Source organism: Aotus nancymaae, unplaced genomic scaffold (assembly GCF_030222135.1).
Source record: "Aotus nancymaae isolate 86718 unplaced genomic scaffold, 86718_ANA_hifiasm-v0.15.2.pri h1tg000089l, whole genome shotgun sequence".
NCBI lineage: Eukaryota > Metazoa > Chordata > Mammalia > Primates > Aotidae > Aotus > Aotus nancymaae.
Window position 1 is genome coordinate 16,572,643 of NW_026988504.1, and position 24,725 is coordinate 16,597,367.

Sequence of the window (24,725 nt, forward strand, 5' to 3'; positions counted from 1 at the left end):
GGCCAAGGGGCCCGACACCATCCCATCAACACCCTCCCTGCCCAGGAGCCTCTGGCAGCCTGAAATGTGTCTTTTTCACAAAGCACCCCACCACGAGGGGCAGTGATGAGGAGAGAGCTTGTTCCTCTTGGGTGAGCCAAGGCTGCCATGTCCAGGCAGCCGGCTCCTCTGGGGCTAAAAGAGGCCACCCAAGGGCCCCAGAGTGGGATCTGAAAGCCCTAAGAGGCCAAATGATAGCAGCCAGGCTGGGGACAGAATGACAGACATTCAGAGCCTGGAGGGTCTAGATGTCCGGGCGTGAGTCATGAGTTTTCCAGCTTCAGGAAAGCTCATGGGGCACCTTGGCTGATGGCATGAAATCCAGTCTCCTTACAGGACGCTTCTGGCCCCCTCCAGGACTGCAGCCCCACCTGCTTACTCAGCCTCTGTGCTGTCCCTGTCACCTCCCCAGGCAAGGTACTTTCCAGAAGCTCACTTCAAACATGCCTCTGGGCTTTGCCTCACCTGGGCCACCATATGCCAAGTAGTGCTTACTCTGTGTGAACCCCAGCCCCTCCGCCAAGCTTCCCAGACACCCTATTCAGTACTTGACCCTTATTGTTTGAAATTCCACGAGCCTGCTCCTTCTCTCACAGTGTCACTGGCTCTGTTGTTCTAGGTAGTGTGTTCACTCATCTCCCCAGCTAGGTCATGAGTTCTCCCAGGCAGGAACCACAGGGCCAGGTGTCAGTAGATGAATACCACATTAAAAGGAAGAATGGGCAAAGGATTGAGTGGGTGAACCTGGTCCACCTCAAAAGAATAACCCCAAACAGATTCTAGAGGGACCACGAGGCACCTCAGTGACTCTAAGCTATCAAAGAAGAAATGAGGCTGGATGCGGTGGTTCACGCCTGTAATCCCAGCACTTTGGGAGGTCAAGGCGGGTGGATCACTGGAAGTCAGGAGGTCAAGACCAGCCTGGCCAATGCGGTAAAACCCCGTCTCTACTAAAAATATAAGAAGCCATTCGTGGTGGTGGGCACCTGTAATCCCAGCTACCAGCAACAGAGCAAGATGTGGTCTCAAGGCTGAGGCATGAGAATCACTTGACCCCAGGAGGCGGAGGTTGCAGTGAGCTGAGATCGTGCCACTGCACTCCAGCCTGGGCGACAAAGCAAGACTCTGTCTCAAAAAAAAAAACCAACCCAGATTCTAGAGGGACCCCAAGGCACCTCAATGACTCTAAACTATCAAAGAAGAAATGAGCCTGTGTGAATCTTTTAGCAGGTACCAGTGATAGTCATCCTCATTTGCCCAGAGAAACTTCCCAGACTCTGAATGGCAATAATTTATTATTTTTAGCCCCTCTCTTAACTCTAATTGGAACAGAGTCTGGTCTAAAGACATCTCTGAGGAATGAGGACTTGAAACCGTATACTCACACTCATGACATCATCACGAGTTAGCCTTGTCAAGGTGCCTTGACCAACATGGGTCTCACTTCAAATATAAAAGGTTGTAAAAATATTTCCCCCATTTTCCAGATGAGGAGTGCTTCCCTGTCCTCTACTCTGCAGCCTGGGCCAGCCTCCTCAGGGACGTGCTGTTGGAAACTCTGGATTCCTTCTAAACCCTTGCCTTAGTCTTCACTGAATGCCTATGGAACCAGAAAGCTTCAGAAGGGCAGAGACTGTGTCCATCTTGTTCTCCTCTTGTATTACTGATTATTGTGCTAACAGAAATATGCCCAAATTATAATGCCTTAAACACAGTAGGAGTTCATTTCCTGTTCATGTAACCATCCAAATGGGTGGCCCTCTCAACAGACATCTGTGTTCCACAGAGTGATTCAGGGACCCAGGCTTCTCTCATCCCGTGGCAGGTTGGAAGGGAGTGGAGATGAAGGGGCACCCCCACTGCTCTTGAACCTTGTCTGGGAATGGCTCACATCACTTCAGCTCACCTTCCATTGGACAACTGGGTCACAGGCCACCTCTAACTGCAAGCGAAGCCATGCACACAGTAAGAAGAGGAAACAGGTTCTAGCAGGCAGACGCTCTGCTGTATCTCTGAGTCCCCAGCATCTAGCACACAGCAGGTACTCAACAAATGTAAGTTTGATGAAGGGACCGAAGATCATAGTGTTTTACCAGGGTCTCATGGAGAGCCGCTAGCAGGCCAGAAAGCTAGGGCTCCCTGAGAAAGCCCGATCCAGCCCAGACTGCTTCTCCATGCCTGGAGTTTTCACTGCAGGAACCCACAGAGAGGTCTCCCAACAGCCTGGCTCGCTGAAGCTGGAGAGAGGCCAGCCTGTAGGAGACTGGAGTGTGCCAATTAGGAAATCACAGTTATTAGGGGGTTTCTTTGGCACTCAACTTGGGAGTGGAGGAATTACAAGGGGACTCTCTGAGGGAGAATTATGGGGAGCAGGGGCCAGGGCTGGGCAAAGAGCTGAGAGGTGGGAGAATCAAGGAGCCTTGAGTTTGTCAGCAGCAGCTTGGAGCACTGGCTGGCGGGCCTGACCAATGCATCTACTCTGAACCCTGGGTTATGGGTTAAATTGCACCCACTCCGTCCCCACTGAAAAATTCTTATTTTGAAGTTCTAACACCAGTACCTCAGAATGTAACCTGATTTGAAGACACGCTCTTTAGAGAGGTAATCAAGTTCAAATGAGGACTTTTGAGGCTGGATGTGATGGCTCATGCCTGTAATCCCAGCACTTTGGGAGGCTGAGGTGGGCAGATCACTTGAGGTCAGGAGTTTGAGACCACCCTGGCCAGTGTGGTGAAATCCCATCTCTACTAAAAATAACAAAACTTAGCCAGGTGTGGTGGCACATGCCTTTAATCCTAAGGCAGGAGAATCGCTTGCACCCTGGAGGCAGAAGTTTCAGTGGGCTGAGATCTCGCCACTGCACTCCAGCCTGGGTGACAGAGTGAGAATCTGTCTCAAAAAGAAAAAAATGAGGCCTTTAGAGTGGGCCCTAATCCAGTGTGACTGGTGCCCTTATGAAAAGGAGGACTTTGGACACAGACACATGCACACAGAGAGCACGTGATGTGGACAGAAGGCAGCGATGGAGCTCGAGCTTCTACAAGCCAAGGAACACCAGAGGTCACCGACAAACACCAGAAGCAAGGTCGAGCTACGGAAGAGCTTTCTCCCTCACAGCCCTCAGGAGGAACCAACCCCATCAGCACCTTGATCTTGGACTTCAAGCCTCCAGAACTGGGAAGCAATACATGTCTTTCATGAAATCCCCCAGTGTGTGGTACTTCGTTAAAGTAACCCCAGCAAACTAATACACCCTGCCTCTCTGTGCTGGAATGATCTTAGCCAAGTCACTTCCATCCTGGCCTCTAGTCCCTCATCTGAAACCACGTCCAAGGACAGGGGCCAGGGTCTCTCCAGACCAAGAGCATTGTTTGCCATTGTGCTGGGCTGCGTTTCTTGGTTTTACGTCTCCTTGCTGCTCCTGTCCCATGCAGTTCTCTTTAAGAATGGGACCTCCCAGGACCTTCCAACCTGAAGTCACCCCATCCCTTAATCCATTCTGGCTACTAACAGACTACAAAATACAGTGTGTGTGTATATACATATATATATAGAGAGAGAGAGAGAGAGAGTATATAACAAAATACTATAAATTGTGTGACTTACAACAGAAATTTATTTCTCACGGTTCTGGAGGCTGGGAAGTCCAAGATCAAGGTGCCAGCAGATTTGGTGTCTGGCGAGGGCCACTTCCTGGTTTAGAGACGGTGCCTTCTTGCTGTGTTCTTACATAGTAGAAGGGACAAACGAGCTCTCCAGAGTCTCTTTTAAAAGGACTCTAGTCACATTCGTGAGGGCTCCACTAATCACCTCTGAAAGCCTTCATCTTCTAACACCATCACCTCAGGGTCAGGACTTTGGCATATGAATTTTGGGGTCGGGGGGACACAAATATTCAGACTACAGCATCCCCACCATGGAGACTGTGCAATAAAGTCCCATGTCCTCTGCCCACCGTGCCAGACCGCACCCCATCCCAGCTCCTTCTGCCTCCACTCCCCCCATCACTGTTACCCAACCACGCCAGGACAGCTGTACCTTGGGAACCTTCACACCTTTGCCCCAACTGTCCCTTTGTTTGCATCAGACATGGTGGTACCTTCTACACACACATTAGCCCTTCTCAAAAATCCTAGCCTTCCACCCCAGCCAAGCTCTGCCTTTGTGCCCATGCCTACCTTCCCTGACTACCCACTGTCCCAGTAGTGTGGGGCCCTGGATTGCCATCTCCCGTGCTCCAGCAACTCTGTCTGCTAGTGAAGGATTAATGCAGCCTGAAGCATCAGCCAATACCCTCAGCCCCAGAGACTAAGTCTAAGGAGTGTTGGGGACACGTGCTTCCCTATCATGCTGAAGCCACACAGAGCTTCTTTAAGCTCTGAGAACATTCTGTGTTCTTCTGCCTCCCCGGTGTAGGGGCACAGACTCTGAACTCAGGTAGCCTGGGTTCAGATCCCAATTAGGGGGCTTAGTAGCAAAGGGTGTTAGTAAGCCTGTCTACCCTATAGGGTTAGCATGAAGATTAAGTAAGTTAATAAATGTCAGGTGTTCAAAATAGTGCCTGGTACATCACAGGTGCTAAGTACAGTGACTATTTGCTGTCATTCTTATGAGGATGGAGCTCCTTCACACCCCCATCAGCTATCAACCCAGCTAAAGTCCTGCTACTCCTCAGTTCCCCACCTCCTCCATGAAGTCCCAGGTCATTTCCAGGATGGTCTGTATCCTCCTGGAAACATTCAGCCCTCCAGTCTTTCTAGGCTGTGCCCGTCCTTCCCGTGGAAATGGGGCAGTGTGGGAGGGGGCCAGACTCAGACTAGCCCTGGGAAAACCCCAAGGAGAGGCAGTGATGGCAGATGATTGGCAGGAGGACGGGGAGACAGGCATGCTCTGAGCTCCTGCAGAGTGCCCCTCTCTGAGACACAGACATGGTCCATTTAACCCTTGGATCAGGGCTGTGACCCACGTACAGCTACCCCCTTTCACAGTGTGCAGTCCAGGGAGATCTCTCCAATGTGGAGTAGCCGGGCGATGGCCACTTTAAATGGTGGTAAAGTTCGCATTGATGGCGCTCTAGAACAATAAATGTTGTTTGATTATTTTGCAGTTCCTAAGATAATTCAACCAAAGTTGCCGGGACACTTGGCCCAGGTGTGGTCTTCTCCCTACCCGCCTTCTCTGGTCTGTGTGGCCTCCGTAGGTGTTCCTTTCTGGCCCCTGGGCTCCTATCCCTCTCCTCTTCTAGTGTTGCCTGGAGACAGTGGGGATGATGGGGGATGTTCTGAGCAGCCCCCGCAGGGGGTGTGTGTTCCCGGAAGTGGACGCCACACCTTCATCACCTCAGCTTTGAGTTCCGCCACAATTTTAGGACAAGAGTCCATAGCCAAACACGCCTCAGATCCCTGCCCCTGCCTTCACACATGGCGCCACCTGAAATGATGCTGATATGCATTTATTTTGTCTTCTTGTGTCAACAGCCCCCCTGCCCTGCTGCACCAGAATAAGTGCTCCACGACGGCCAGGACTGTCTTACTTAGACTGGCAGCCCCAGCACCTAGAACATTGCTGTGGGCTCTGTAAAATGCTGTTGAAGAATGAATGAATGAATGAATGAATGAATGAAATAAGTAAATAGTGACAGTACTGTTGAGCAGTGAATGATTGAGTGCTGAGCAAACAGTAAAAGTCTGTTGAGGATGAATGAGTGACGCATGAGTGGACAGGAAGTGTCCCGCTCAGTATCACCTTCTACTTGCGATCTTTCCTTCTCTTTCCTTGTTATCCACATTTGTCCCCTCCTAGATCCTAAAGGGGCCTTGTCCTGCTGGGCCGCCTTCTCCCTGGCTCCAAACAGCCCCAGCCAATCCGAGGTGCCTTCTTTCCCGAGGCCTGGAGACTCCCAATACCTCGCCCTTCATCACCTGACAGAGGTTTCCTTGGAGCTAACCCGGTGCTCCTGGTGGCTATTTGGTTTTGCTTCCTGTTCTGTCTTGGGGAGAAAGACCAGCTGGGCCTCACCACCTGTAGAGCCCCAGCCCCATCTATAGAGGGTTCTTGGAAAGGCTGCGTCAAGGCGGTGTGGGAGGGGCACTGGACAAGGAGTCAGGAGGCTGGATTCCCGGGTGCCATGTGCAGGGGACCAGGGGTCCCCTGAGCCTCCCTTTCCTCTCTGTCAAATGTAGCAGAGAAGACTACATGTAAAACTGCTTAGTTTTATAGCACAGAGTAGAATGCCTAATCGTTCTGCAGTGAGACTTGTGGAAGCAGGTCTTTCGACATCTCTAAGCCTCTTTCCTTCTTCTTCAAAGGAGCATTATTGCAGAGATGAAATGGGCTGTTGCATGCAGTACGTCTGGCCTTCGTCGTAGCCTGAGCTCAGGGCTGGCATGCAGGGGGTGTATCTTAGGTGGCCATCCTAAGGACCAGGCGTGGGGGAGGGGAGAGCCAGTGCAAGGGTGTCCTGGCTGGTGGTGATCACCTGGCTTGGTGCTGCTGGGACCCACCCCTTCAGAAGCAGTGTAGAACAGACTTTAGAACTGCCCACCAAGGGACAGCGTTTGCGGACCTTTATCCACCAGCTCCCATCCCATCCGCTCTCAAAGGTTTCACCCAGGTGTAATCCCTCAAACTTCCAGTCGCACGTGCCCAAGTGCAGAGCAGTTCCCGCAGGCAATTTACTCAGTGCCACGAGCAGAAAGCAAGAAGTAATTGGTGCAGCTGAATTGAGGCGTCAGCAGCTTCCACCTGCACACAGCTGGTCTCGGCAGCCCCGTGTGGCTGGGGTATGTGGTGGACAGAGGGTGACCGTACACTCTCAGTAGGTGCCTATGGCAGCTGTGAATGTTTGTGAGGATCAAATGAGGACATGCTTTTGAATATGCATTGCAAGTGAGAAAGGATTACATGAATGATCGCCATTAGCAAGTCGCCCTCTGACATGCTCTTCTCCAGGAGTCCCTTAATGACAATGGCCTCAGGTGGCCCTTATGAAGGCTTAGTGTCGCCGATGTGGATCATAAGGTGACTGGCTCACCCCGTTTGCCTGGACTCTTCCACTGTTCCTATGTCCCTGGAACCCATTGGGTCCTGGGGGTTTGTCATTCAACTGTACTTGGAGACATGACCCCAGGGCATGACCTTCAGAAAGGTCATGGAGGGAGAGGCTGAAATGCCACCCACACCCCCTCCAGCCCCTGGGGTTCACACTTTGCTCCCAGATCCCATGTCCAAGTGCATCTGCTATCATTTCAGACCCACCGTCTCGTTTTCACTCGGAATCAAAGAATCTGGTCTCTTTTCTTACTTTTATTGGTTCATTTTCAGATACTGTAGAAAAGTCAGAAAACACAGAGGAATGTAAAGAAGAAAAATTTATTTCACTCATTATCACTCAGAAATAAAACACTGGACACATTTTGGGATATTTCTTTCCAGATGCTTCCTGTGCCCATAGAAATATACTTTTAATGAGGCCGGGCACAATGGCTCATGCCTGTAAACCCAGCACTTTGCGAGGCCGAGGCGGGTGGATCACCTGAGGTCAGGAATTCGAGACCAGCCTGGCCAACGTGGTGAAACCCTATCTCTACTAAAAATACAGCAATCAGCCAGGCATGTTGGTGCACACCTGTAGTCCCAGCTACTTGGCAGGCTGAGGCAGGAGAATTGCTTGAACCCAGGAGTCAGAGGTTGCAGTGAAACAAGACCGTGCCATTGCACTCCAGCCTGGGAGACAGAGCAAGACTTATCTCAAAAAAAGAAAAAAAGGAAAGAAATATACTTGTAATGAAAGTGGCCCATGATATGTGCAAATGAAGGGATATGCACGTGTGTACACATCACTGTGCCTGTTCTTTACAAAATTGTCATAGAATCTTCAGGCAGGACCGTCTCCCTCTGGCCCAATTCCTAGGTTTTCTAGATGAAGTAGTAACTCGCCTGAGGCTGAGTGGCTAAAAAAGTCTCACGTGAGTGGTCTCCTGGCCCTCGGGAAGGCAAAGACCACAGTGTCTCTGGGAGCACAGCCCAGCGACCCCTGTGTCCACCTCACCACCTCAGCATTCCTGCAGCCCAGCCAGTCAGGAGCTCACAGTTAGCCACCTATCACTTAATAGATAGCACAGCAAGTGCCCATTTGTGGAGAGCGAACACATGTGAAGTGGATTGAAAATGGCTTTCTCAGCCAGGCATGGTGGCTTACACCTGTAATCCCAGCACTTTGGGAGGCCAAGGCAGATGGATTTCCTGAGGTCAGGAGTTTGAGACCAGCCTGGCCAACATGGTGAAACCCCATCTCTACTAAAAATACAAAAATTAGCTGGGTGTGGTGGCCAGCGCCTGTGAAATCTCAGCTACTCGGGAGGCTGAGGCAGAAGAATCACTTGAACCAGGGAGGCGGAGGTTGCAGTGAGCCGAAAGGGCACTACTGCACTCCAGCCTAGGCAACAGAGCGAAACGCTGTCTCAAAAAAAAAGACAATCAAGGATTACCAGACTTTTAATAAAGGTCTCCAGCATAAAAAAAGAAATGACTGAAGGTGTTTAACCCAGAGAGGATGTTTAGGGGAAATATTCCAGATTCTTGGCTCTAGGGGCAGAGAACAATCTCATTCACGCTCCCCGGGGCCAAAGACAACGCATGCCCTTCTCCACCTCCTTGTTAGTAATAGCTGGAAACAACAGGTGTCCCTCGGCGGGTGAATGATGAAACAAACAATGCCACGTCCGTGCTGCAGAATTCCACTCAGAAATAACACGGAGCAAACCATTGATCCGCACGAGAGCTCGGACGCATCCCGAGGCGGTAATGCTGAGTGAGAACAGCTGGTCCCCAAAGCGTACAGGCTGTATGATTCCATTTGTAGGAGCGTCTCCAAAGTGACTAAACTATTGACATGGAGAACATATTCCTGGCTGCCTCGGGGCAGGGAGGGGACGGGCAGGAGGGCGTGGGTGCAGCTACGTGAGGGCAGCATGGGGGCTCCTGGCAGTGACGATGTTCTGTATCCTGGTGGTGTCAATGTCAGTGTCCTGCTGGTGATATTGGACTACAGTTTTGCACGATGTTGTCATGGGGAGAAACTGAGTATAAAGGTGACGTGGATGCTTCCAGTATTATTTCTAACAATGGCACGTGATTCTACAGTTATTTCAAGACAAGTGTAAATGTTTAAAGATGGGCGGAACCCCACGCGTGTGTACGTGGAAGGGCGTGCACCAGAGGGTCTGAAAGACACAGAGTGGACTTGGCAGCCTTCCACCGAAGAGCAAATCCGGAAAGAGAGACTCCTTTTTCTTTTTCAACCTCTTATTGTCACTTGTCCCAACATGCATACGTGACTTGGTGGTTTTGCATAGACCCATGAAGTAGCCCAAAATAAGTGTGTGGGGGAGGGGGAGGGGGAGGGGGAGGGGGAGGGGGAGGGGGACGGGGAGGGGAGGGGGAGGGGGAGGGGGAGGGGGAGGGGGAGGGGGAGGGGGAGGGGGAGGGGGAGGCGGGAGGGGAGGTCCAGCGAAGAGCTTCGTCTCACCCACCCACGGCTGGGAAAATGCCTACTCCAGGTCTCCAGGAACATTCTGAGCCTGCCGTGTGAGAGCCAGGAGTGGGGGGCGAGTGTGGCCGGCCGACTCTGGCCTCTCCATCCCCACCACCCTGAGGCCACCCTGTCTTGGTGTTCCTTCCTCTTGCTCACAAACCCTCATGGTTCTCCACCAATTCAGCCACTCATGAAGGAGCGAGTGTGGGTGATTGCTAGATCCAACAGCAGTGACCCCCCAACTCTGAGTCACCACCATGGGCCAAGAATCACCCTAAGTACCTTTCAAGTACCACGTGGTGTATTTCTCCTAAGAGCCCCAAGAGATAATGGCTGTGGCTCTGCCCATTCTCCAGATGAGGACTGGGAGGTTGATAACTACGTTTTTCATGATGGATCCCACACAGAGGACACGCCCAGCATCACCTCTGAGACCCTCCCTCTGCCTCCCCACCTCTGGCCCCTGGGACCCAGAGACCTTCGGGAAGCTGGGTTGTCACTGTGCACCCCAGCTCCTTGGAGGTAGCTGAAGGGGCCCAATGGAGGAAAGAGCTTGGGGGCGGCAGCTGGTAACCAGCAACGTGGTGACCAAGTGGAAGGGCGGCGTGCTCCCAGCTGACCCGGGGCCTCTCCTGCTTGGAAGCACTGAGAGCTGGATGTACACTTGGACCCTGCCGCCAGGACTGTGCTCCTGATTGACCAAGGCCAGGAGGTCGGGGGACGAGCTTGCATCCGCTGCAGAAAAGGAATTGGCCCCAGCTGTAAACAGCCCCAGCACGGAACACTTGGGTGTCAAGATGAACCTGTGGCTCCCGGGCTGCAGGAGTGGAGGCTGAGCCGGGGGAAGGGGCTGTCTGGCACAGAGGGGACGACACAGCAACACCCTGTGCCCCTGTCAACCAAGGTCCAGTTCTGTGGTGGGCATTCTCAGATTTCAGGGAGGCAGAGGACTAGGAGAACAAGGTGGAAGATTCTGGAAGGGAGGAGTGGCCTGTCCTGCATTGCTAAGCTACCCAGGGGTTACGGCCCCCCCGACCCCATGAGAGCCAGTTCTCAGAGTAGGGAGGAAGAAACCAAGCAGGAGATGGTCTCAGCCCTTCTGGAAGTTTCTCTTGCTCCATCTTCTCTTCCTTCAATCACGTTGAGTGGGGGCAGTGGAATCTGCACACTCAGGAAGGAGTCACCATAACTGTGGTTTTCTGAGTGTGTTTGAGACAGGGTCTGGCTCTGTTGCCCAGGTTGGAGTGCAGTGGTGTGATCTCAGTTCACTGCAACCTCCACCTCCCGGGCTCAAGCAATCCTCCCACCTCAGCCTCCCAAATAGCTGGGATTACAAGTGCCCCCACCACATTCAGCTAATTGTTGTACTTTCAGTAGAAAAGGGGTTTCATCATGTTGCCCAGGCTGGTCTCAAACTCCTGGGCTCCAGCAATCCGCCCTCCTCAGCCTCCCAAACTGGTGGGATTACAGGTGTGAGCCACCGCGCCCAGCCGTAACTATGGTTTAAGAGAGAGAAAGACACAGACAGACAGATGTCACCCTTGCCTTCGCATGTCTCACTCCTCTGCTGGAAAGCCCCCTGTGCCCCATTCCCAGTGGGCAAATTCTTTGTTTTTGGTTTTTTCAAGATGTATCTAAGAGTCCCTTGGGTAGAGGGATCCGACCTCCTGCTTGCCCAGGGCAGCTCGCCTGGCACCTCTTGTCTGAATGGTGATGCGTGCCGGGTCCTGTTACTCTCACGCGCGTCCACCCTTTGACCATAACTAGGGTCACTTTTGGGGCACATCTCTCCCTGTGTAGTCGCTCTCTGTGTGTCTCTCCTGTGCCCCCACCAGACTGGGACGCTGGAGCCTGCCTTGCTTCTCTGCCTGTCCCCAGGGCCTGCACCGAGGCTCACACACTCAGCAGCCGTGTCTGGAGTGAATGAGCGAGTGAACCCACACAGCACTGACAGTGTTCCTTTCCCCTTGTTCCTTCCAGGGATCTATAAAGGGCACTGCTTCCGGATCAATCACTTCCCAGAGGACAATGACTACGACCACGACAGCTCGGAGTACCTCCTCCGTGAGTGTCAGGAAGCCTGCACTTGCCTTCTGTGGGGAGGGGAGAGGGTGGGGGAAGGCGGCTGGAGGAAAGGGAGACACGGGGCGTGGAGAGGGTGGTTTTCTCGGGATGGTCCGCTCGCTCTCTTCCTTATTCAGACTTCAGAGTTCAGAGGATGGAGTTTTGCTCATCACTGCCATGACATGCTGGGTATCTCAATAGGGTTATTTGGCTGAGAGGCCTGTGCCCCGGGGAGACTGAGGCCTGAGCAGAGAGGCGCTGGGTGTGGCAGGCTTCGGAGTTACTGATGGGCTGGAGCTGGGGCTGGGGCAAGGGAGATGAAAGATATAGGCTCTGTGACTGAGCGCGGTGGCTCACACCTATAATCCCAGCACTCTGGGAGGCCGAGGCAGGTGGATCATGAGGTCAGGAGTTCAAGACCAGCCTGGCCAAGATGGTGAAACCCCATCTCTATTAAAAATACAAAATAGCCAGGCGAGGTGGCAAACACCTGTAATCCCAGCTGCTTGGGAGGCTGAGGCAGAGAATTGCTTGAACCCGGGAGGTGGAGTTTGCAGTGAGCCAAGATCGTGCCACTGCACTCCAGCCTGGGTGACAAAGAGAGACTAAGTCTCAAAAAAGAAAAAAGATGCAGGCTCTGCCCAGGCTGGGCATCCCTGAGGGGTGTGGCACCCCAAGCACACTGGGGCCTGCACACTGTCTTCCATTCCAGTCTTGAAAACTCAGATATAGTCACACGCCGAGACGGCCTCATGGGGCGCTGGGAGACCCAGGGGAGAAGGTGAGGAAGGTGCTGGGGGCAGCCTCTGATGCGTGGTCCTGAGGTCTTTGCAGCAACACCTCTGTCCGTGGGCTGCCTGGGAGCCCCCACCAGCTCCTGGGTCCAGTGGCTGCGTAGGGTCCCCAGACTGAAGCCCAGAAGTCACAGCACAAGCTCAACCCCAAATGACAAACCCAGCCCCCACACTGAGTCCAGCTCTCATCCGTGGGCAGCCGGGGAGGAGCCTGGGAAATGGAAAGATAGCACCGTTTTGGAGTCATTTTCCCCTCTACGTTAGCAAAACACACAAAGAGCAGCTCACAGCAGCACCCCTGGGGCTCGGGCCCAGCCTTGCTGATGGAGAATTGATACCAGCGCCCTCAGAGAGAGCACAATTCACTCTGCACCTGGTTATGGATCTTTCATTCTAAGAGAAAAGATTTTGATTCTGAGTCATCTGGTGAAATAGAACAGCACGCGGTTCCCATGGAGCCTGGGGCAGTGTCAGGCTGCTGCGACCAGGCCCAGAACGTGAAATAATTTGGCCACAGCTCTGCCTCCCATCCTTCCTCTCTCACTTCTTCCTCCTCCTGCCTATGCTCTGGTCTGCTTACTGGGGGCCCACACTGAACCAAGCAAATGAGATTCCCCCAGGGCCACCAGAGATAGTTGTGCAGGTTGCACACTGCACAACTCAAGGGATGTCACATCCATAAATTATGTATGAATATCCCTCCAGTCGTACAGTGCATGCCTGCACAACCATCTACAGAGGTCCTTGGTGCTCAGCCTAGTTGGGATGGCTCAATTGAAAATCAACCCTGGCCGGGAATGGTGGCTCACGCCTGTAATCTCCCAGCACTTTGGGCGACCAAGGTGGGTGGATCATTTGAGGTCAAGAGTTCCAGACCAGCCTGGCCAATATGGCGAAACCCCACCTCTACTAAAGATACAAAAATCAGCTGGGTGTGGTGGTGGGCACCTGTAGTCCCAGCCACTTGGGAGGCTGAGGCAGGAGAATCGCTTGAACCCAGGAGGAGGAGGTTGCAGTAAGCCAAAATTGTGCCATGCACTCCAGCCTGGCGACAGAGCAAGACTCCATCTCAAAAAAAAAAAAAAAAAAAAAAAAAAAACAGATAGTCAACCCTGACTCAGAATCTGCCCTTCTCTGCCCAATCCAGGACAATCAGGTGGTTCTTAAAATTCTAGGGGTAGAAGTGCCCATGGCCCAATCCTGGGACTATAAAGAAGCAGGCATTGTAGAAACCAACCGTCCCTCTCCATTTCCCACTGGAGCTCCCCTGAGGTTCTGGGCATTGGCGCTGGCTGTTCTTTACTCACCTGTCTCTGTCCCACTCATGGTCCCTGAGCTCTCCGGTCTCTTTCTGGATCGGCCTCAAGATGCAGTAGCCCACATGGCTTCCCCATCTCCCAGCAGGAGGGAGATGCTGTACTCAAACAGGGTGAATGAAGGATGTTTACAGAAGGACATTTACAAATGTGTGGGTGAAGTGAAGGGAAATCCACCAGGGCTGGCGAGCTCCCGGGGCCAGCAACAGCCGGGAGCCCTTACGCTCCTCAGGCTGGTCAGGTGAGGGGGCAGGCATGGGGGATTTCTCCTGTGGCCGTCAGGAAGGAATGAATGCCGCCCCTTCACCCGCAGCCCAGCAGAACTCCCTCACCGACACCCTTAGGCCAGAGGCAGAAGCCCAAGGATTCAGGCCTCACAGTCAGCTTCCTGGGGCTCAGGGCAGGTTGGGTAAGTGTGGAGTGAGGGTCTGGAAGAGGAAAAAAAAAACAACAAAAAACGAGTGAGTCGTTGCAGGTCCTCTGGGGAGGGCTTGAGGCGGGGAGGGCTGCAGAGTGATTTTCCCAGATAAAATGAAGGTGACAGCACGACCGCAATTAGAGCTCATTGGGGAAGGCCATGTTCTCCTTAAGCGTACGCTGTGGGGAAAGCAGCCAGGTTCATTAACAAGCGCAGAGATGCACGTGGAAGAGACAGCTTGACGGCTTTCGGGCCTGTGGTCTCAGCTGCTGGCAGGAGCCAGGGCGGGGTGGGGCTGAACTGACTTCCCCACAGGGAGGTGTTTTTCTACTCAGTGGCTGCAGAAACAGGGATATCTGGCCCTAAAACCAAGCTCTGCACGTGCCTTTGATCATCTTTTATCTCCAGAGTGCAGGTGCCTGTGAGTTTGGAGCCCAGAGGGGCTGAGCAACTTTCAGAGACAGGCCAAGGTCATGGTCACCACAGGCACCTGGCATGTGTTTCCAGGGCCACCCTGATTTCTAATATTTCGTCTTCTGGTCTCTGTCCAGACTTTGGCTCCCCAAAATATGTAGAAGCACAGGAGGGAGGTCCCTGGAGGCTGATGTTTGCAAGAAATGAGGGTTCATGAGAGCTTGTTTATTCATTCATTGAACAAGTTATTACAGCCAGGTGCAGTGGTTCACTCCTGTAATCCCAGCACTTTAGGAAGTCAAGGCAGGAAGATCACTTGAGGCCAGGAGTTCCAGCCTGGTCAACATAGTGAGACCTTGTCTCTACAAAAAATAAAAATAAATGAGCCAGACATGATAGCACGTGCCTCCAGTCCTAGCTACTCAGGAGGCTGAGGTGGGAGGATGACGAGCCAAGGAAGTTGAGGCTGCAGTGAGCCATAATCGTGCCACCACACTCCAGCCTGCATGACAGAGCAAACCCCATCTCTTAAAAAAAAAAATGTTACTGTGGGCCTACTATGTGCCAATCACTGTATTAGACTCATGGAGAACAACAGCAAGGAAAACAGGGCTCTGCCTTCCGGTGGCGAATGGGGGTTTTGGAGAAGGCAACAGAAGCTTCCATGGTGGGGCTGCCTGCAGGAGGCCTGTTTCAGGCAGGTGCAGAGCACCAACCCTGGCAGTCCCAAGGCTATGCTGCTCGCATCTAGCCTTTGACAATTCAGGAAGGAACTCAGCCCCAGCCATGCATCCTGGAGCCTTTCAGAGAAGCCAGGCTTGTGTTGTTTGTTACAGAACCCCCTGAAGGCCTCTGAGCTCTTACAGTGTCCCTGCCGATTTGCAGATTCACAGCCCAAGATTTGAAAGGGTCACCACCTCACAGCCTACCTGCCTTCTCTTTCACAGGTCCTGCTGGTCCCAGGGGTTTCTGCCCACCTTGCCCTGGGCCTGGTGTCCTTCTTCAGGTCTGCATTCCCAGTTAGGTGGATAACTTCTGTGCCAGGCTGTGGGGCGCTGGTGTCGGGGCTGCTGGGAGTCCACAGTGTGCCCAGGGGTGAGTTAGAAGGAAGTATCTTGTCTCCTGGCGGATGCAGACCCTCTGGCAGGGCTTGATATGGCCAGCAGGGCATGAGCTGGACTTCAGCCTCGCTCATCCCTCCACCCCTTAGCCACCTGTGCTGTGCCCGGCCTGCACCACTGTCTGTGGCAATCCCAGCTGGCATCTGCACATCCACAGCTCAGGAATGAGTCCATGTGGCAAGGGATTGGTGCTTGTGTGTCTTACCTGAGCAGGATGGATTGCTTTGAGTGAAGCCTGGGCATCCAGTGATTTCAGAGCAGCTGGACTGGGCTTTTTTTTTTTTCTTTGAAGATGGAGTCTCGCTCTGTTGCCCAGGCTGGAGTGCAATGGCCCAGTCTTGGCTCATTGCAAACTCCACCTCCCAGGTTCAAGCCATTCTCATGCCTCAGCCTCCCAAGTAGTTGGGACTATAGGAACCGCCACTATATCCAGCTAATTTTTCTATTTTTAGGAGAGATGGGGTTTCACAATGTTGACCAGGCTGGTCTTGAGCTCCTGACCTCAGGTGAACCATTCACCTCAGCCTCCCAAAGTGCTGGATGGACTTCCTTCTCTCGGACTCCTCTGACCTGTCTGCAGAACGAGGGAGGGCATTGTGGGGGCTGAGGGGAAGGGGATGACTGACCCCAACTTTTCTGGCCAGCACAGCTCAGAGGCACATTTCAGAAACACACAGGAAACTTCATCCCAGAGCCCACTCCTGCCAGAAGGAATCGGAGAGGAGGAGGCGCCGGAGAGAAGAACTGCCTTTAATGCCCCAGACAATCCCTGCTCTGTGAAGCAAGAGCACACACTGATGCGTTCACAAAAAAGGAGACAAACCCTGCCTTCAGAGGCTGACAGCCCTGACACCAGCTCAGCCGGCTGGGGAGGGCGACGCCTGCCAGTGCGGCCCGACTCACTGTCCCCTGCGGTGGCCACCAAGGGTCTACACAGCCCAGCCGAGGGGCTGGAAGACAGCAGGTGCTCGGGAAAGGCCGAGCTCTGCGCTTCCCTTTCCCAAGTCTCCCTTCCCTCCCTCTGACCTTCCTCCCACCCCAGACGCTGGAAGAGGGGCACCCTAAGCCCCTACTGGGTGCTTGACATTTTCTCATGGTGACCCTCCAGTGGGGCATGTTCACTTCCCAGGGCCGCTGTAACAAATGATCACAAACTGCGTGACTTGAAACAGAAATTCACGGTCATGGTGTGGAAGCCAGAAGCCCAGAGTCAAGGTGTTGGGGACCCTGCTTTCTCTGAAGGCTCTGGGGGAGGACCCTTCCTCTTCCAGCTTTCCTTGGCTCATGGCAGCACCATTGGGTGTCTGCCTCCATCTTCACAGCCCTTCTCCTCTGCGTCTTCTCTTCCTATCAGGTTCTTATAAGGACGCTCGTCACTGGATCTAGGGCCCACCAGATTCATCCCAGATGATCTCAGCTTGAGATTCTTAACTGAGTCACATCTGCAAGACCCTTTTCCTTTTTAATATTATTTTTTTTGAGACAAAATCTTGCTCTTGTCACACAGGCTGGAGGGCAATGGCACAATCTCGGCTCACTACAACCTCCACCTCCCGAGTTCAAGCGATTCTCCTGCCTCTCAGCCTCCCGAGTAGCTGGGATTACAGGGGAGCGCTACCACGCCTGGATAATTTCTTTTGTATTTTTAGTAGAGACAGAGTGTCACCATATTGCCCAGGCTGGTCTGGATCTCCTGACCTCAGGTGATTCGCCTGCCTCAGCCTCCCAAAGCGCTGGGATTACACGCGTGAGCCACCGCACCCAGCCAAGACCCTTTTTCTAAATAAGATCAATTCGCAGGTCCTAAAGGTTAAGATGTAGATGTATTCGAGGGAGGCCACAATTCAGCTCCCTACAGTTAGGTATAACTATCCCCAAGTTATAAAAGGAGACTGAGGTGGTCACAAAGTCAGCTGTCCCCAGTCAGCTGGTCGGTGGCAGAGTGAGGTTAGTCAGTGGCAAAGCCCTGGTGTCAGGGCTACAGAGGTGGCTCTGTGGACACTGTGGGTCACGAGCATCCCTCTCGGCCCAGCCACACCACCCCTGCGACTTCAGGCCAGTCGTGAGGTCCCAGGCCCTTGTCTGTCACCTTGGGGATGATGATGATGATGATGAAGGTATTGAATGGCCAGGCCCAGTGCTATGCACCTTACATAGGACATTGGTGCTATGAGGAACCTCATGCCACAGACGGGAAGCTGAGTTTTGGAGAGTGAAAGTGATTGGCCAAGGTGCACAGCCAGCATGTCACAGCAGGGCCCGCGCCCAGACCCACCTAATGCCGATGCCTGTGCCCTCAACCACTGACCAGGGCCCCCCTTTGTGGACACTGCTCCCCAGCCTTCCAGGGGCTTCACAGAGATCACGTTCATGCAAGGGCTTAGCTGGTTTTGCAGTGTCACAGAAATGTGATGTGGTTTGGTGCTTTCACGGCTGTTACTGTGGCCTCCCTGGTGCCCACTTCCAGGGAAAGACTAAGCAAGAGGTAGACAGATGTGACTCCAGGGTGAAGTGCAGGTCTGGAGCCCCCACTTGCATCTGATCCAATGGCCCCGAGCTGGCCCCAGGCCCTGGCCCACCTCGAGTCTCCAGGTCCCGATGGGAATCTCAAATCCCAGGGAAGGGCCTGGAGCTGCAAGGTTCCTGGGAGACATATGCAGCCATGCCCGGAAGGGCAGCCGATCTCACTGTCCTCTGCTTTGTGCCCCCACCTCCCCGGCCAGGCATCGTACGAGCCTCCAGCGTCTTCCCCATCCTCAGCACCATCCTGCTTCTGCTGGGGGGCCTGTGCATCGGCGCCGGCAGGATCTACAGCCGCAAGAACAACATCGTCCTCAGCGCCGGCATCCTCTTCGTGGCCGCAGGTGAGCCGCCGGCCCGCCCGCCCGGGCTGATGCTGGGCCAGGGGCTGGGGACACGGGAGTGCCTGCTTCGCATGGTCCCCACTGCCGGGGAGTGTGCCTCCTTGAGGGAATGCAGACATAACTTCGCCGCACACTCAAGTGACTTGTAAAGTCCTGGTGTTCAGGAAGTGAAATTGAAGTGAAATTCATGCAAGATAAAAGTAACTCTCTTGAAGGGCACAATCCAGTGGCACTTGGTGCTTTCACAACGTTGTGCAAACATCCAAAACATTTCTGTCACCGCAAAAGGAAGTGCGGCTGGGCCGAGAGGGATGTTCGTGATCCACGGCATCCACAGAACCACCTTCAGGGCTCCAGCACTGACTGTGACCTCACTCTGCCACTGACTAGCTGACGGGGGACAGCTGACTTTGGTGAGAATGAGGAACAGCTGCTGAACAGGGCTTCCTGTTGGGGTGACAGAAACACTTTGGATGCTTGCACGACCCTGTGAAAGCACCAAATGCCACTGGATTGTGCCCTTCAAAAGGGTGACTTTGATCTTGCCTGGTTAGGTGGGTCATGAGACGTCCGTGTGGGGTTGCTGCAGGTTGTTAGAAAGACAGGACCAGCTCTCCATGGCCTGATTCAGAGCCGTCTCTCCGACATACTGTTAAGTGAAAAACCAAGCAGCCAGAGTATTGTGCAAAAAAAAAAATAGGAGAGAGAGAGAGAGTGTGTGTGTGTGTGTGTGTGTGTGTGTGTGTGTGTTAGAGATTTTTTTCTGGAAGGACATAAGAAAGAAGGTAACAGCAGCTGCCTTCAAGAGGGGCACTGGGGGCTAAGAGTTTATTGTATACCTCATTTGAACTTTGTACTCTATTACATTCAAAAGTAATTACTGAAAAGAAAAATTAGCAACCAGAATAAATAAATACTCATCAGAGAGGGGAGTGGCCACCTGTTCCCTGCCCTGCCCCTCCCGGCTGTGGGCCTAACCTCTGCCTCTCTCCCTCCCTGGCCCCGCTCCCCACTCCCCGCTTCCCTTTCAGGCCTCAGTAACATCATCGGCATCATCGTGTACATCTCCAGCAACACGGGGGACCCGAGTGACAAGCGGGACGAAGACAAAAAGAACCATTACAACTACGGCTGGTCTTTTTACTTTGGAGCTCTGTCTTTCATTGTGGCTGAGACCGTGGGCGTCCTGGCTGTAAACATTTACATTGAGAAAAATAAAGAGTTGAGGTTTAAGACCAAACGGGAGTTCCTTAAGGCGTCTTCCTCTTCTCCTTATGCCAGGATGCCAAGCTACAGGTACCGGCGACGGCGCTCGAGGTCCAGCTCCAGGTCCACCGAAGCCTCGCCCTCCAGGGACGTGTCACCCATGGGCCTGAAGATCGCAGGGGCCATCCCCATGGGGGAGCTGTCCATGTACACGCTGTCCAGGGAGCCCCTCAAGGTGACCACCGCGGCCAGCTACAGCCCCGACCAGGAGGCCAGCTTCCTGCAGGTTCACGACTTCTTCCAGCAGGACCTGAAGGAAGGTTTCCACGTCAGCATGCTGAACCGACGGACGACCCCCGTGTGAACCACCTGCCCCTTCTCTCAGCTCCGGCCTCTCCCCAGAACGGCTCTTTTTGTCCCACAGGATGGCATGTGATCCTCAAGACGATGAACAATGAACTTAAGCCAAACGCAGCCTCCCTGGTCTCCAGAGGTGGCCTGGGCTGGCTTTGAACGGAGGTTGTGCTGGGAGACCGGACTCGGGGCTGCAGGAGAAGCTGAAGGCTGACTTTGTACCCCTCCCCCAAAATGGGTGTTTTGATGCCCCAGGGTCTCTGAAATCTCCCAGGAAGCCCCAGAGCTTTCCTGAGGCTGCACAGCCTTGACCAACTCGGGAAGACAAAATTGAGCCATTATCTCTTCTTGGAAATGAATCTTGCCAGAAAAATGGGATTTCAGGGCCTTCCCTCCGTGCCTGGGCACTGGGTCACCAGAAGGCTCTGCCGGATGCCAAGGGGTCTCTGGGCTCTGGTCAGTTGCTTCTGAACCTGAGATTCCTGTGTCGTTGAGCCAGAAACGAGACCACCGAAGCTCGCTCCCTTCCTCTCCATCTGTCCCTCTCTGCGTGACCCTGGCGGTGGCCTGTGATTCTGAAGACAGCTCTGCAGCCAACTGGTGCTTCAGCCTTTGCGCTATCCCGGGGCCGGCTTCCCCCGGCCTGTGGAGGAGGCCCAGGTAAAGGCCGGGGCTGTTGCTGGCTCTCCTCTCTGCTTCTGGAAGTTTCCACCTCAGAATGGGCAGGACAGACCCACTGACTGGACTTCAGAGTCTGGAGGGTTCCATCGGTCCGGGAAAAGAAAGGTGGCCATGTGGCCTCTTGCTGTGTGCCCCTTGTCACAGCCCCAAGGAGCAGCTCTGTCCCCTGAGCATTGTGGGTCCCGGGGGAAAGGTGGACAGACACCCCCGACTCTGACTGGCATTTGGCAACAGGAGCCTGAACTTCTGTGCGAGAAAGGGAGACCTGACGGTGAAGAGAGACCAAAAAAAAAAAACATAGAGAACAAAAATCCATTTGCTAGGTGGTTACGAATCCTGACTTCCTGCAAATCAAATCAATGCCAGGAGAGCAACTTACATTCATTTCTTCATCTTAAAAAGTAGCAGCAACTCGCCCACAACTCCTATTATTGTAATTTATTCCGCCACCACCTAACAGGACGGAGTGGAGGAAGTTTGGATAAATGGACCAAGCTGGGTTCCTCTTCCTCCCTGCAGAGGGGAGATCTCGGCACTTTGTTCAGAGCTAAGGATGTGGGTTCTGTGTTTTCCAGTTTTTCTACCCATTTTTTTCTTCCCCCTCCTGAAGCAAGCAAAGAACGTGGACGCATGTGCAGGCTTGGAAGAAGAACTCTCCAGAACATGGAACTTAACCCTCTTTTTTATAAAAAATGTGCTTTCTAAAGAGAAATCATTTCTTACTTTTTGAGACTCCTTGATCCACCCTGGACAGTCGCCTGTAGTCCTGGTAGCTGTCGTGCTGAGAAGTCATGAGGGCATCCTTACCTCAGCTACCTGCTCACGGAGCCCGTGGGTGCACTCGGCCCCCTGGGGTTCAGACCCAGGTCCGTTGGGCCTGGTGATGATGTCATCGTCTGTCTCATCCTCCTTTGCCCCCAGGAAAGGATGCATCCACCCGTAGTGGCCCCAGCGGACTGCGCCGTGTGCCAGGGAGCTGAAATGGGGCTGGTCAGAGGCCCTGCGTGCCATGCTCCGGAGCCCTCACTCCCGTCGGGGTTGGCATCGTCTGGTGGCATGTCCAAATGCACATAGCAGCAGACGCTAAAAGCAACAGAGCTCGAGGTCTGCACCTGCTCTAGGCTAGCCTCGTCCCCATACCCCACCACCTCCACTGCCATGACACCTTCCCACCAGGCTGAAGGCGGGGAACGCCCTCCCCAGACCTGCCGTCCAGCAAGGACCCGAGACTATTCTTCTGTGATTTCCGAAAGCAAGGCAGCCACGCTGTTCTGTTTCCCCTCCATCCGCCACCGCCCCTCCCACCGCCCCAGAAGTTTCTTATCATTCCATGGAGAAAGCTGTGTTCCAATGAATCCTACCTCTTGCCCAGTCCCAGGCAGAGCATGCAGCGCCCACTCTAGGGACCAAGACAAAGTAGGAAGAAGGGGACGAGCCGGGAGCAAAACACCTCAGACACCCGGGCCTTCTCAGCCTTCTCCCCGAGGCCGGCTGGGTCTCCGGGGACCCTGGGCCCTGGGCCGCCCCTTCCTGGCCCTCCCGCTGCATCTCAGACCTGACGCCCGCCCGGGGGGATGTGGTGGCCTGTGCCCGCCTTCTCGCCCTCCTCCCGACCCGCCCCCTTGCCCCTACCCCGTGTGTTTCGCCAGTTAAGCACCTGTGACTCCCTACTACTGGTTTTGGGTTGTTAGTTCTGTCTTTTTTTTAATTAAATAAAAACATTTTTAAAATCTTCTTTTCTTGATGTGGGGAGGTGGGGAAGAACCCCCCCAAAAGTCTTTGTGGGCATTTGGGGTAATAGATGCCCCTGGGTCTGGGGTACACTGTGGACCCCCACAAGAAAAGAAGGAGGCCAGGGGGCAGGAGGCCAGACTCTGGCCAAGGCCGGTTTTTCTGGCTTCAATCTGGGTCACTGGCCACCTCCCCAGTACCAATGGCTGGTTTCAGACTTGTGGTGCCATTGAGGCTTTTCACTTACGAGCCAGAAGATACACGGGCTCTCCTGGTTGGGGTGTAGGGCCCTGGCAGCCAAGAGAGCCGGCCTGTCCTGCAGTTGGGAGGCCGGCCGGACAGAGCCACAGCCACCAAGGCCCTAAAGTCGCCCCCGAGTTGCCACTAGCCAGCCTCCTCTCCCCACCCCCGGATACTGAAATGATGAAGAAGTAGAGCGTCCCTAAAACTAAAATGTGAGCTTCATGGATGGCAAAGCCAGAAGGGAGGATGCGGCTCAGGCCAGAGGCCAAATGGGCTTCCTCCGCTGTCACTGGACAGTCCCAGGCAGGGCATCCAACCGCCTCTGCCCCAGGCCACAGGGAGGAGTAAGGTAAGGAACTGAGAGGGGCCAGGGGGACCCCTCCAGCCTGGGCTATGGCCAACAAACTGCACAGGCCCCAGCCGATGACCACCGCAGCCAGCCAGTTTCACGCTCGCAGGTGAGCACAGACTAGACCTCGACCTTCCACTCCTTGGAGGCACAAGGAGGGATAAGCAGCGCCCTCTCCTGGTTCTGCCCAAGCTGCAGCCCAGGAGACCTTCGCATCCAATTACACTTGGCCTTTTCCTTCGGACTGTGACCTTGAGTTTTCTTGCTAAGAGCCACAGGCTTCCCTGCTCCTCCTGGAACCAAGAGAAACCAAACTCTTGTGCTTCCTTCAAGAGAACTTTGGTCTCATGAAAAGCTTTCCTGCCCGGGTCCCAGCGAAAAGCATGGAGCGGAAAGGCTGAGGGCCCAGCGTCCCTATATCTCTGCCTCGGGGCTGCAGAAACCTCTCTTGGCTTTTCTGAACTTTCTGTCCCAGCTTCTTTTTTTTTTTGTTTAAGACAGAGTTTCACTCTTGTTGCCCAGGCTGGAGTGCAATGGCGCAGTCTTGGCTCACCACAATCTCCGCCTCCTGGGTTCAAGCGATTCTCCTGCCTCAGCCTCCCGAGTAGCTGGGATTACAAGCATGTGCCACCACGCCTGGCTAATTTTGTATTTTTAGTAGAGACGGGTTTCTACATGTTGATCAGGCTGGTCTTGAACTCCCGACCTCAGGTGATCCACCCGCCTTGGCCTCCCAAAGTGCTGGGATTACAGGCGTGAGTCACCGTGCTCGGCCTTCTGCCCCAGCTTTTAACCTTCTTTTTTTTTTTTGAGACGAAGTCTCACTCTTGTTGCCCAGTCTGGAGTGCAATGGTGTGATCTCAGCTCACTGCAACCTCCACCTCCCAGGTTTAAGTGATTCTCCTGCCTCAGACTCATAAGTAGCTGGGATTACAGGCGCACACCACCACGCCTAGCTAATTTTGTATTTTTAGAAAAGATGGGGTTTCTCCATGTTGGCCAGGCTGATCTCGAACTCCTGACCTCGTGATCCACCCACCTCCGCCTTCCAAAGTGCTGGGATTACAGACGTGAGCCACCACACCGGCCTTAACCTTCTTTCCTCTTATCTGAGACAGGCACCTGGGGAAACTGATGTGCTGAGCCACCAGGCCCTGGAGCCAGGGGAGCTCAGGCCTTTGCCCAGCCTCACCAGCTGACCCATTGCCAAGCTCCGAGCAGTCATTCCACGCTGCCCAGAGTCCACACCCTGAGCCAGAACTTCTGTGTCTCCTATTTATTCTTAGCCCCTAGGTAACTGGCTCAGCACAAGCTTCTCAGCCATCCCGGGTGGACTCCCGGGCCAGTCTGCACTGAGTGACTTGGTGCCGCCTCCCATGGTCACGTGGTCACATGTTTAGTTCAAATAAAACCCTGCCTCCATAACACACAGAGTGAGAGCCACAAGAGCTGACACAGAAATAATTATTCTAGTTCCTTAATCAAAATGCTGCTGATTAAATGATGGGTGTGCCAAAATCTCAGAAACCACTAAAGAACTTATTCATGTCACCAAACACTACCTGTTCCCCAAAACCTATTGAAATAAAAAATAAA

General features: G+C 53.7%; 1 protein-coding gene and 1 pseudogene across 2 annotated transcripts in view; both read left to right on the forward strand.

The window, feature by feature from the left end:
- CACNG4 (calcium voltage-gated channel auxiliary subunit gamma 4) overlaps positions 1-22,540 on the forward strand; it is a 60,573-nt gene extending 38,033 nt beyond the window's left edge. Inside the window, exons 2-4 of one of the 2 annotated variants that reach the window (XM_021670875.2) lie at positions 11,555-11,638; positions 18,425-18,565; positions 19,597-22,540. In XM_021670875.2, coding sequence (XP_021526550.1) covers positions 11,555-11,638; positions 18,425-18,565; positions 19,597-20,135 — 764 coding nt within the window. In that variant the 3' untranslated portion in view covers positions 20,136-22,540. The remainder of the gene's footprint in view (positions 1-11,554; positions 11,639-18,424; positions 18,566-19,596) is intronic. The other variant, XM_064369217.1, reaches the window with a different exon arrangement.
- On the forward strand, positions 20,490-22,540 carry LOC105718291 (uncharacterized; annotated as a pseudogene).
- Positions 22,541-24,725: the final 2,185 nt, after the last annotated feature.